Source organism: Penicillium brevicompactum, assembly GCF_028827555.1.
Source record: "Penicillium brevicompactum strain IBT 35665 chromosome Unknown utg000003l_segment0_segment0, whole genome shotgun sequence".
In the NCBI taxonomy this organism is placed as follows: Eukaryota; Fungi; Ascomycota; class Eurotiomycetes; order Eurotiales; family Aspergillaceae; genus Penicillium; species Penicillium brevicompactum.
The window spans coordinates 715,819-728,214 of record NW_026623206.1 but is presented as its reverse complement, the minus strand read 5'-3'; the positions used below and the strand labels follow the sequence as shown (position 1 = coordinate 728,214).

Here is a 12,396-nt window from a genome sequence, read left to right as displayed (position 1 = left end):
CTCTGACTTTACTATCCTCTGACTTTGCTATCCTCTGACTTTGCTATCCTATACTCCGTAACCACGAAGGACCTTAATCTACCCTGGGTTTACCGCCTATTACCCCGTACCCTGGGCACAAGTGAGAAACCTGTGAACATATTCCAAAGTTGAAGTGAGAATTTATGAATTTTCTCTATCCGATTAATCTAGCTCTATATCCTTTTCTCGTAATTCACTTCCTCGTGAGACCAAAGATAAAATAAAACGGCCAATAAAATAATAACAAATATCGCTGGCAAAGGTATAAACTCTTTTTGTGCAAACAAGTGTTGACTGATTTAGTCAACGTACTTGGGCATGGTCTTCATGATACCATCACGGGAGATGTCCTCCATGGCTTTGGTAATCTCGTCAATGAAACGCTTGTCATTACGCAAGTCATCACCGAACAGGTTCTTAATAGAAAGCAGTTCGTGGGGCTTGGTACCTCCAGCGCGGGCCTTGGCCTCAAGCTCCTCGAACATGGGGTCCTCGACCTTGAAGGTGTTGCCATTGTCATCAACACCGAGGATGTATCGGAACCAAGCGGCAGCGACAAAGCACAGGCGACGGAAAGGCTTGGTCACCCAGATGGCTTCGGCAATGGAAGGCATGATGAACTGGGGGATCTTGCCAGAGGCATTAAGACTGACACGAGGCAGCTGATCCATGATTGTGGGGTTGGAGAATCGCTCAACAAGGGTTTTGCAGTATTCGTCGATGTTCACACCGGGAATGTCGGGCAGGAGAGGCTTGACCTCTTCTTGCATCATCTGCCAAACAAACTTGCTGTACAGTGGGTGCTCCATGACTTCGTGTACGTATTGGAAGCCAGCGAGCTGGCCAGGGTATCCAATGGCCGAGTGGCTGCCGTTAAGCAGACGCAGCTTGTGCTTCTCGAACTGTTCAACATCGTGGACGTTGTTCACGACCTGGACGCCGACCTTCTCAAACTGGGGACGACCGTCTGAGAACTTGTCCTCAATGACCCACTGCATGAAGGGCTCGGTCACAACGGGCCAAGCATCCTCAATGGCAAAGTCACTTGCGAGTGTGGTCTTATCATTGGCAGAAGTTTGAGGAGTGATTCGGTCAACCATGGCGTTGGGGAAGGCGCCCTTCTCAGCAATCCACTGAGCAATCTCCGGGTTGCGGAGACGAGCAAAGGACTCAAGCATGTGACGTGTGATAGAGCCGTTCTTCTGCATGTTGTCGCAGGACATGACGGTGAAGGGCTTGAGGCCTTGCTGGTGACGGCGGGCAAGGGCAGCGTAGAGGAAACCGAAGGTTGTACGGGGGGACTTCTCGTTGGCTGGGTCGATATCGTGCTGAATGTCGGGGTGCTCGCTCTGCAGCTCGTGGGAGTTCTCGTTATAGTAGTAGCCGCTCTCGGTGATGGTGAGGGACACAATGTGAGTTTCTGGGTGAGCCATCTTGGCAATGACAGCCTCCCGGTCATCAGGGGCAAAGAGGTAGGAATTGATGCTTCCCACGACGTTGGCGAGGCTTCCCTTGGCGGAACGCTCGATAACAGTGTAGAGATGATCTTGAGAGTTCAAAACGTCACGCATGGTAGCGTCGAATGGCTGTAGACCAACACCACAAATGGCGTAGTCGGTCATGCCGTGGTTTTGCATCAACTTATCGACATAGACAGCCAGGTGGGCGCGGTGGAAACCACCTACACCGATGTGGACAATGCCCTCCTTGACAGCGCCACCGCGCTGGTAGGTAGGGACCTTGACCTGGTCGCCCGCGATTTGGGACAAGTTTGTGCTGTTCAGCTTCAGTGCCATGATTGTATTGTATGCAAAGTATGTAGAAAGGAGAGAAACGAAGGGGGGTACACCGCTGGTTTTGACTTAGCCACCAGGTCAGTTGACATCATGCGGGCTCAACCTTCCAAGGTTGGAAAATATGGGGGGAGTGGAGTCGATCCATTGAATATATGGACATCTATGGAACATGACTGGAACACGAGTGGAAGATGTGGGGAGAATTGAAGCAGAGTGAGAAAGCAGAGTCAGCCATGAAGCTCCATCGGAATCCTGTCATTATGACCTCAACTGATTTATTTGTGTGCGTATTATGTATTGTAATTTCCATCTTGATAGCTTCTGCTCCCTCTCAGCACATTTCTCCTTCATTTATGCAGTGTATCATCTGTACTGTTCGGTATCGCCCTGTACAGCCTATCATAACTCTCACCCCTCAATGCAAACAAGACAAATGCTGACTCATCACTTTCAATCCAGGGAGGGAAGCTGAGGCCCGAGGCTTATCTCAACTTAACCACTTTGCTTTTTTTTCTTATATACCTTTCCCCTGGACCCCATGACCCATTTTCGAGATTGAGTCTCACTTGCAACCCTTCCCGAGATTTCCACTTCCACGGCAGGTCGGAACGAGCTTGCTGGGTCCCGGCCCGGCATAGTCGGCTCGGTATAGACCTGGTCTTTTCTGTTGTCTCCATTCTAAGCGATATCCTTCCCGTGTTGACCGGAGGCTCATACGGCGTGCAGCATGCCAAATCCTGCGGGCCATGAAGCACAGTCACTTGATCAGAATGTGACACAACCAATTGGGAAAGATGTGCCATTAATCTGCAAGGCCGGCAAAGTGTCTTCAGCCCGCTTATTTGGATCGTGTCTAGATCACATCAGTCTCGGGTATCAGCAGCTATGGCTTGGTCATGTGGACCTCGGGTCAATTTCAATTGTCTAACCATAGGCCGTACACTCCATATTGGAATGGGAACACATCGTGCATTTAGCCGAGAGATGATCATTGAAACTTGCGGCTGAGTGGATGCCTCATGTGAGTTCTAGAGGACTATGCCAAGCCGCAAATTATTGGAGTTCCATTTGAAACACTTGCGATTGATTGAAAGAAATAACCTTGGATCTCTTCAATTTAGTCAACCCGACGACCCTGAATCAGAATACTTTCCAATCACAACACCGGCCTCCGTTCCCTCCGCCTGTCCTTTCCCGGCGCAGTGTCTGCCCAACCCGTCTCTAAATGGAGATGACCGTAGGACAAGCGAGTGGAACAGAGGCTGATGTTGTGGTTTGTATACTCTTCTGATCCAGGGTCGCCGGGTTGACTAAATTGAAGCGATCCAGTTATTAGTACGGAATACGGAGTAATCTGCATGAAGAACAATGGGCTCGGAAACTGCAGTTACCCCTTGCAGCAAACCATTCAGATGACCTGCTTCACTGCTCCGTGCTCCTGATTTAAGTTTTTTACCTGTCTACTCCATACAAGAAAGAAATCAGGATACCACATTGAAGCTGTATTGAATTTATAGACTTGAGACTTGAGCCTGTAGTTCAAGCATGGTATTAGAATTAATGTATCAGACAGAAGGGAAATGACAGAGAGATGTCAACATGCTTCAAGTATGCAAAAAAAGATTATCTAAAGATCGTTCATGTTCGCCGTTATGCCCGTAGTCGCTTGATGAAAACAAAAAGGAATGCCCAAAATTCGAGCTTAAGGCTTGGCAAGCTGCTCCTTGCGGAAGAAGAGCAGGAAGCCAGCACAAATGAGAAGCTGACAGAACAAAGCCACCCAGAACCAGGCATTAGCCAAAGCATGGGCGCCAAGCGTCATGTCAGGAGAAATGGGACCGGGGCCAGTGGCATTGGGGCCGAAAGCTCGGGCGCAAATGGTTGCAATGGAACCAAGCACCTGGGATGCAATGAGAGCGAAACACATGTGGACTCGCGTAAGAGTTTGCAAAAGAATGATACCGAAGCCGAGACCTTGGATGGAATCCAACACGCCCAGCCACAGCCAGAGACTGCGGGATACCAGGGCTCCGGAAGTGTATCCTCCAGCCCAAGGGAGGTAGTAACCGATTCCGGAGACACCCCACCAAATTTGGATGAAGCGAGGGGCTCCCAGACCACAGGCGAAGACGGGAATGAACCAACTGTGGCGCTTGGAGAATTTGCTGACGCAGAACAGGAAGATGCACCATACTACACCGAAGAACAGGATGCAAAGGAGGACAATCTGCCATGGCTTGGTGTGGTTGGAACCCCAGAGGAAGCTCCAGTTTCGGCCGTAGGGTGCACTGAGGAAGAAGTTCTGCAGGATAACCGCCACAAAGTTCCATGTGACGATCTTTCTCCGGAAGAGGGACTTGTAGAAGGATGGAACCTTGCCGGGCTTCTGGCGGTAGTAGTTGGGAAGTCCAAGTGCCAAAATAATTCCAACAAGGATGAGGAAACCTGCGATGGGGTAACAGATCGCACTCATCTTCCAAGTGTTGGAGATCGAGTTATCGGAAGTGAGGAGACCTTCAGACTGGGCCTTGGTCAAGGTTGAACCCCAGAACCAGAGCGCAATAACGTATGCCTGCTGGATACCTTGAATAACGCAAGCACGGAAAATCCATGTTTCCACTGGAGCACCACCCTCGTCACCGAAGTTGGATGCGAAGAAGATGGATCCACTGGAGGATGCAGCAGCGTAGAAGCCGCTGCCAACGTTCTGGACCCAGCCACGAGCGAACTCGCCCGATACGAAATGAGCAGAGCCGATGAAGATGAAGGCAATGGCATACAAGAACCACGGAGCCGACAAACACACAACAGACTTGAAGTAGCGGTACACGAGCCACCAACACATGGAAGTGATGGCGTAAGTTGTTGCGATACCGTACAATTTCTCAGCAGTCTCACCGACTTCACCCGTGAGCAGGTTGATCTGGTACGAGTTGGCGGCGATGATTTGACCCAAGGCGAGGAAGATAGAGTAGACAGGCCAGTCGCCAATCTTGATCTGCATCCATTTCTTGAGACCGGTAGGAGCAACGTAGTCCTTTCCAAGGAGGAACTCATCGTCCGTGGGGTGGTCATCGCTGCTCGCGATGTGCGAGTGAGCATCGTCATTGTAGAAGGAGTGGGTAGGCGAGTCATTGTTTCGTGATGAGAGTCGGATGGAGGGGGTAGGAGACTTGCTGCGACCCAATTTGGCGTTGCGGAACCTGTCGAACCACTGCTGCTCACTCTTGATCAGGAACTCCTCAATACACAATTGCGACTCGGAGTTGCTGCCGTTCAATGCATCCAGCTTCTTATCGAAGGTCTTATAGTATTCACCAGTGCTATCAGTGAAGAAGGGATCGACCTTCTGCAGCTTGAAGTCTGTCTTGTTACCGACAACAGAGTCAAGCGAGAGGACGGATGCACTGCTGTAGCGGTTGGATTCACCAAGAGGACGGGGAGGGAGGAGAAGGTTGTCGGCAGAGGGAGGAGTGAGAGGGCTGCCGAGCGGGCTTCCAAGGGGGCTTGGAAGTCCAGGACTCTGGGGAGGAATCATGAATTTGGGTTGAATAGACTCCTGGCTGTTGCGTCTTGAAGGAAGACCCTGAGCACGATCCTTTTGGGCGGCCTGGGCACGTCTTCCTTCCTCGACCTGAGCCGGGGTAAGAGTGTACTCATCATCCTCGAAGAGATCGTGTGAAGGATCCTCGTCACTGCTATCCTCGACATCGGCATCTGTTTCGTTCTCTGGGATACCGGCGGCAGCATTGGCTTGTCTGCGACGAGCAGCGTGGCCAGGACCTGAACGAACACCCAGGGAGAGAGACCGGCTCAGTCCTGATTTAGGCTTCTCTGTCTCATCCTGAGCAGGGTCTGCGCTGTAGCTGATCTTCTTTTGCGTCTGGTTCTCGTTCATCTGGTTGAAGGAGTAGCTGCTCTCGCGTGAGTGCATGAAGGGAGAGTTCATTCCAGGGGAAGGCAATCCACCCATGACACCACTGTAAGTGCTGTTTCCGGATGAGGTACCAGGACGAGTCTGACCACCAAGGCCACCGAGATGGGTGTGAGACTTGGTAGCTTCCTTGGTGTGAATGGTGATGGCAGTAGATTGCAGAATCTCAAGATCCTCGACCCATTGGGCAACGGGGAAACGCTGCTTAGCGGAACGAGCACGCATCATTGCACGAGTAGCGGTCTTGGAATTGAGCGCAGCCTCGATTGCAAGCTTGAATTGGATGAGAAGATGGGAAGTGGAAATGGATTCCACGTTGTACCACCAACCTGGCATTTGACCAAGACCACCGACACGAGCACCAATACCCAGGGCACCCTTACGTCCGAACTCTACAGCGACAAGACCGAAGGGCTCATCACGAGAGGGAATCAGGGCGAACTCGGCACCGGAGAAAATGAAGGGCGGGAGGGCAGTGAATTCAGGCTTGGAGAAGACACGGCCGGGGTAGACCTTCATCATGTGGTCGAGCTTGAGAGCGGCGAATTTACCGTAGAGATCGATGACAGGTCCAATACAGATCAGTTGCACGTTAGGGCGAGCTTCGATAACTGCAGGCATGGCGTCTGCAATCAAATCAACACCCTTTTGCATAGACCAACGACCGACGAACACAAGGAGATCGGCGTCCGGGTTCTGGTCCAGTCCGGCCCATTCCTGTGCCTGTCTCTTGAGCTCACCACGGCCAGCCTCATAGGTGGGATCAACGGTAATGTCCTCTTCCTTGGTAGGCTCTTTGGTCCACTCGCCAACATCAGATGGATCGGGGTTAGGCAGGTTGCCGACCTTACGCAGACCCCAGAAAATAGGGTAACGAGCGTAAGAACGCTTTCCGTACTTCTTGGAGACACCGACAGCACCGAAACCCTGCTGGTGAACACGAAGATAACTGGCTCCGGCGTGGAGCAAGTTGAACACTTCACCGAACTGAACGTAACGGCGAGCGACCTCCTCATCCAAGTTGAAGACGGAGCAGACTTCCTGCTTTTCCTTGAGAGTTCGCATGGGCCACAGACCCTGGAATTCAGCATTGTGCAAAGACAAACAAGCGGGGATGGTGTTTGGCAAGAGATAGAGAGGGGCGAGGGATCCGTGGTAATCGTTGATGTGGTAGGCGTCAATGGGGAATCGCTTAATGGCTTCCGCGATACACTGGTTCCAAGCTGAGTAGTAAACGGCAGAGTCCAAATCATCCATACGAGCGGGGTAGGGTTCAGTCTTCGACTGTTGGCGGAAGACAGGTGCATCAAGCAAGACATATGTGATGTTGTTCAAGACGTGGTATTGAACCTGAACCTGGTAGGCGCTGCCGAGAATGGTGACGGTCATAGGCTCAGCGGCCTGATCGACGGGATAGTCAATTCCTCCAACACAGGGAACGACCCAGATCAAGTCCTGATGACCAAGAGTCTTACCCATGAGTTGTGCCATGACACCGAGACCTCCAATCTTAATCTTGATGGCCCAGTCCTCAATATCGTACTCCATAGTAGCGATGAGGACCATGCGTCGCTTCTCAGCTGCCATGGCACCACCCAGAGCGGTGGTGCTCTGCATGAAGCCAGACTTGTTGGCCAGGCGCATCAGCGGGTTGGAAGAAGCATCCTTTCCAGAGCGAGAAGGCTTCATCTTCTTCCAGAATGCAAGTGGGATCATGGATTGCTTCTCACTAACACCGACCTGGTTGAATTTGACCTTGTAGAACGACTTCATGAAGATGTAGACGCATGCGGAAGCAGTGAGGAAGGGAATAATCCAGAAGAGCACAAACATGATGATCTGGTATGACTGGCGTCCGACGGGATCGAGCCAGAATTTCAGAGAGGCATCATTGATGTAGATCTTGTGCGACAAGTATCCCGCAGCAGGTGCCCGGGTAATATTGATCAGGGTTGCAGAGAGAGAGGAAGGAGGCATGCGGTCCAGGATGGTATCGTTGTCGGCATCACCCAAAACCCAACTCTGATCAGGCTTTCCATCGGGGTTCATACCCCAGATGTTGAGCTGTCCAACGGCAGGCCATTCGGAAGTGAAATGGAAGGACCACGTTCCAGTGCTCTCGTCAAACTTGATAGAGTTATCAAGACCTCCATCGTAACCATACTGGTTGTAAGGTCCGTTGAAGAACGCGTGGGGGAAGCGACGCGACGCCTTGCCACTCCAGTCGGTATCGCCTTCTTGCACGTAATCGCTGCTACCGGTCAATTTGCTCCAGTACTCGACTCGCACGTGGTCACCGCTCCAGTCTTGCTTCTTGGTTCCCGACCATGCGAGCTTGTCAATGGTGTCGTTACCACCCTTGTAATCGATCCACTTGGAGAAGCTAGTTCCCCAGTTGGTAGAGTAACGGTACTTATCAGCGCCAGCAGCGTGGTGCTGGATGAAAAGCTCGCCATTATCCCTCTTGTGCAGCAAGCTGCTAGAGTAGTTGGCAGTGTCCTGGACCATGGGGTTATCAAACTGGCCGATGCGCAGAAGGAAGTGATCGATGGCGTTCGTGGTCTCATCTCCAGCAAAATTGGTGACGTTGTTCAAGGTCAACCGATGAATACCGTTGTAGACACCGGTGAGATTTGCTGCCCAAATAAATTCACCGCGGATCTCACTGGTCCAGTTGGTTTGGAGTGGCAAGGTAACAGTGGTGCAGTTGACGGTATTCCTGTTGACGGTTGGGACCTTGTTATTCTCAGTGGACGAGGTGATAGTGAGATTGTTGGTGATAGAGTCACAGTCCATCTTCTCTGAGAAATGGAACTCGATCTTCACGCTCTCGTCCTGGTTAGGCTTAACACTGGACAATTGCGGGTGATCGTGACCTGGATTGAACTTGGTGATCATGGGGCGAGGCTTCTTGTGCTTGCTCTTCAGAACATAAGCACGGAATTCATACGCCTTCAACTTCAATTCAGAGAGACAACCGTTGGTCTCAGTCGATCCGTTGTAGCCGAGCTTGCGGGCACCGGTCTCCAATGTGATCTCATCATAGGGGTAGAAGAGATTCTTGACCGTGCTCTTAGAATCGAACGGCGCAGTCAAGGTGAGGGTATCATTGGTACTGTCGCAGTCGAATTTGAAAGTATTGGTGTCGTTCATGTTTGAGTAGACAAACCACACCGGCTGGTAGTCATCGCCAGAACTCGATTTCTGGACCTCGGTGTTCACATCTCTGGAGACAGACCACATTCCAGTCACGGTAACAGTTCCGTTAGAACCAGGGTATTTCACATCGAAGACGTTCTTGGACAAGTTGTTAAGAGCCCATCCATCGTTGAGAACCGGGAACTGTTCACGCATCTGGTACATGTGCTTGATAATGTTGCGCAGAGGGTGAGAAGGATCACGGTGGTCGTAAGCGACAGTCAAGTCCTTGCAGCCGGAGCGAGCAGCATCAACGGGCCACTTGTAGTACTGGGATGACTCCAAGTTGAAACATCCGTGAGTTCTCCAAGCAGTGGCAGGTGACATAGACTGACGTCCGTAAATGTAGTTGGACGCTGTACCATCCAGGACGTAGAAGTTCTGCTCTTCACCCCAGAGAAGAAGAGGGATTCCAGGAAGCATTAGGGTGGTAATGAACGAACCCAGAAGCTGCCTGTGTGTACCATTGGCAATAGCTGGCCAGCGGAAAACATCCTGGTTGGTAGCACCGTACATGTGTCGGGGGTCGAATTCTCCGGTGTTGGCGTTGATCAGATCGTTGGATCGGGCCATGTAGTTCCAACTCTCAACCCAGTCATCAGGAGCATCGTAACCAGCAGAAAGCTGACCATCCATACCAAGGAATCGAGTCAGGGCACGGTATGTGGTATAGTGGAAAGCAGCACCGTCAATTGCTTCAGCGCCAGCTTCGCGCAGGAAGTACTGGGCAGCCGATTCGTTTGTCAATTTCATGGTGTCAACAGCCGAGGCGGGCCACTGGTCCGGCTGTCTACCCCTACCAAGGTAAATGCTACCGAATTCGTTACCACCGGTAATTTCACCAGCAATGAAGAAGTTCTCCTTGCCGACGGCTCGGGCGCACTCGCGGTATGCAGCAGACATGTCACCAAGGGCATCGACAGTGGCCTGGGTGGCCTTATCGTAACGGAAACCGTCGATATCCAGAGACGCAATAATCATACAAGAGTGTCTGATCAATCTGTCCCGCACGGTGGGGTGCCATTCACGAAGACGATCTTGCACGGAGGCGAACTTGGCCAGCTGACGCTTCCAATCAGGCCAAACACCGAACGCTTCAATGTCACCGTATTGATCGAAATCGCTGTCGAAACAACCGACCAGCGCAGCGGTTTGGGACTGGTTGACAGGGTATCCGTTTTCGAACCAGAATCGTGGGTAATCACAGGTGGCGTTATAATCACCCTTGCCGATATCGAAGTCAACGTAGCGGCGATCCGTCTTCCATTGGGTCTTCCATTCCTTCTCGGAGAAAGGAGTAGAGGTGTTGAGGTGGCCTTCGAATCCGATCAAATCACCCATTCTAGCAAATATATCGGTTAGAAACGGCTTCCATTTTTGTACCAGGGTATCACTCACGTAGCAATGGTGTTGTCGAACAACACGTACATTCCACGCTTGTGGATTTCGGTAATGGCAGTACGCCAGGTTTCGAGTGTGCCATAGTGGAAATCGAGCAAAGTGGTGTCCATGACGGAATAACCGTCAGCACCCCACGGTTGATTCAACAAGGATGTTCCTGCAAGATAAAGACCCTGTATACGATCAGCATACCTCCCCGCAGTCAAGTCGACGGGTCAGACAAACCTTAATACCCATGCCCTGGAGATAGTCCAGGGTATCGATGAGGCCAGCCACATCGCCACCATGGCGCATTTGAGTCGAATCGAGATCGTGCTCGAATTGTGTTCCGTTGATGTTATCATTAGTGGGATCGCCATTGACGAAGCGATCCATAAAAAGCGTGTAGAATGGGAATCGCCAATTCTTCGGGGAGGGATGATAGGTATGGTTGGGCCATTCTCCCCAATAATGTGCAGGGTCCGTAGCGGTCTTGTTTTCGTTCAAATTGTACTGGAGGAAATCCGTATCGTAAGGCCAACTGGTTGCAGTTGTCGCAAAGAGCGAGATCAACCCGCTAGCGAGCAACCACTTCATGGTGAAGGGTGGGCGCCTTCCGGGGGTATCTCAAGCAAGCAGATCTTTAAAATGTAAAAGTGCAGATCTCACTTGCCATGGGGTGGAAAGTGTGTGGGGAAGGTCGTATTAACAATAAATGCCACAAAGCCAAATGCGATAACGAGAGACAGAAAACGAGTGAGATGGAGGAGAGATGAAGCGAGAGAAGGAGAAAGCTGGAAAAGGGATCACATAAACGAGAGCTAAAAAGCTAGTGGCTTGCATTGAAGCTCAAGTTAAAAATAAAAAAAAAGTAAATGAGACAGGCTGAGGCTCGTGCCGATTATAGAACGAGTCTTGGCATTTATCACACGGAGTACGGAGTACGGAAGTATCAAAAGTATCAGAAGTACATCAGCCTTGGGGTTTTCAACGTCTCCCGTATTTTTGCCCTTCCCCTTTGGGGTAAATGCTTACTTTTTTCCTTTTTCCAATTGTATTGGATTCTTCCTTTTTCTCTCTCTTTTTTTCTTTATTCGCCGCTTTGCCTGAATGCAAAGCTGGTATTGCCTTTTTAGGGGCTGATTCATCCTCTCGGTCTTCACCGTTGTGGTTCCTGGCATACATTTTTGCATGAACATGTTGGTTCAACCAATACCACAATACTTGGGGAAAACTTAACCGTGGTAATGGAAAAAGAAACAAGGAAAGAAACCCGTGCTCGGTGTTCTGGAAAAAAAAATAATAATAATTAAATGGAACCTCGGCCAGAACGGGTCTACCCGATTCATGCGCTGTTGGTACGCTATTGGAATACGACCCATATCTTCTTGGACCCTGATCTCGCTAAGATTTCGGAAGATTTATACGAGAGCGATGGGTGATATTTCGCGACTCCTTTTTTTCCAACGGCTGATTCCACTCTGGAAGCCGGGTTCTTATAGCTGATCTCACCAGCACTGGAGCACAATCGTCTCACGGTACCCTGCAGGTTGTGAGACATTAACAACGTAACAACGTTGTGACTTGTGTGTTTGTTGGATTACGGCCCCGTAAATATCAGCCTATGGCGATGCCGAGAGATGTAGTTGGTCGGGCCACGGACCACACTCTGTAATCGGAGGTCGCGGCCGATAACCCTACCGACCTCACCGATTGGGCTGCAAAGTGAGACCCTATCCACTCTAGCGTGGTTTTGATCTGACAATACCGCGCTTGTCTTTTTCGTTCGGACGTTTTCCTGAGGTGCCTGCGCGGGCTTGGCGGTCCAAAAATACATTCGGCCTCCAATTAGATCCAATTAGAAAGTTGCCCGGGTATCTCGGGCTTCCCCAGCCAATTAATCTGAATTTGCCCACATTTGTATTTTCCTTCTTCCTGCTTCTTTGCCTTCTTTTCGAGTCCGGTTTTCTAGCTCCACGGTCTACCGGCTTAGACACAGCTAGTATGGCGAATAGTGTGCGGAAGTACGGAGTACTCCGGCCAGTACAATTGGTATGATTAGGTTGC

General features: G+C 50.8%; 2 protein-coding genes across 2 annotated transcripts; both read right to left on the bottom strand.

The window, feature by feature from the left end:
* Nucleotides 1-320: 320 nt before the first annotated feature.
* Nucleotides 321-1,817, bottom strand: N7506_004151 (mannitol dehydrogenase family protein; the record flags this gene model as incomplete). The annotated part of the gene is made up of 1 exon (XM_056953446.1): nucleotides 321-1,817. One exon carries the CDS (start codon nucleotides 1,815-1,817, stop codon nucleotides 321-323), a length of 1,497 nt encoding a protein of 498 aa, XP_056812335.1.
* A 1,702-nt stretch (nucleotides 1,818-3,519) lies between these two features.
* Nucleotides 3,520-10,926, bottom strand: N7506_004150 (CAZyme family GH13; the record flags this gene model as incomplete). Its single annotated transcript, XM_056953445.1, has 3 exons — nucleotides 3,520-10,291; nucleotides 10,348-10,523; nucleotides 10,576-10,926. 3 exons carry the CDS (start codon nucleotides 10,924-10,926, stop codon nucleotides 3,520-3,522), a joined length of 7,299 nt encoding a protein of 2,432 aa, XP_056812334.1.
* Nucleotides 10,927-12,396: the final 1,470 nt, after the last annotated feature.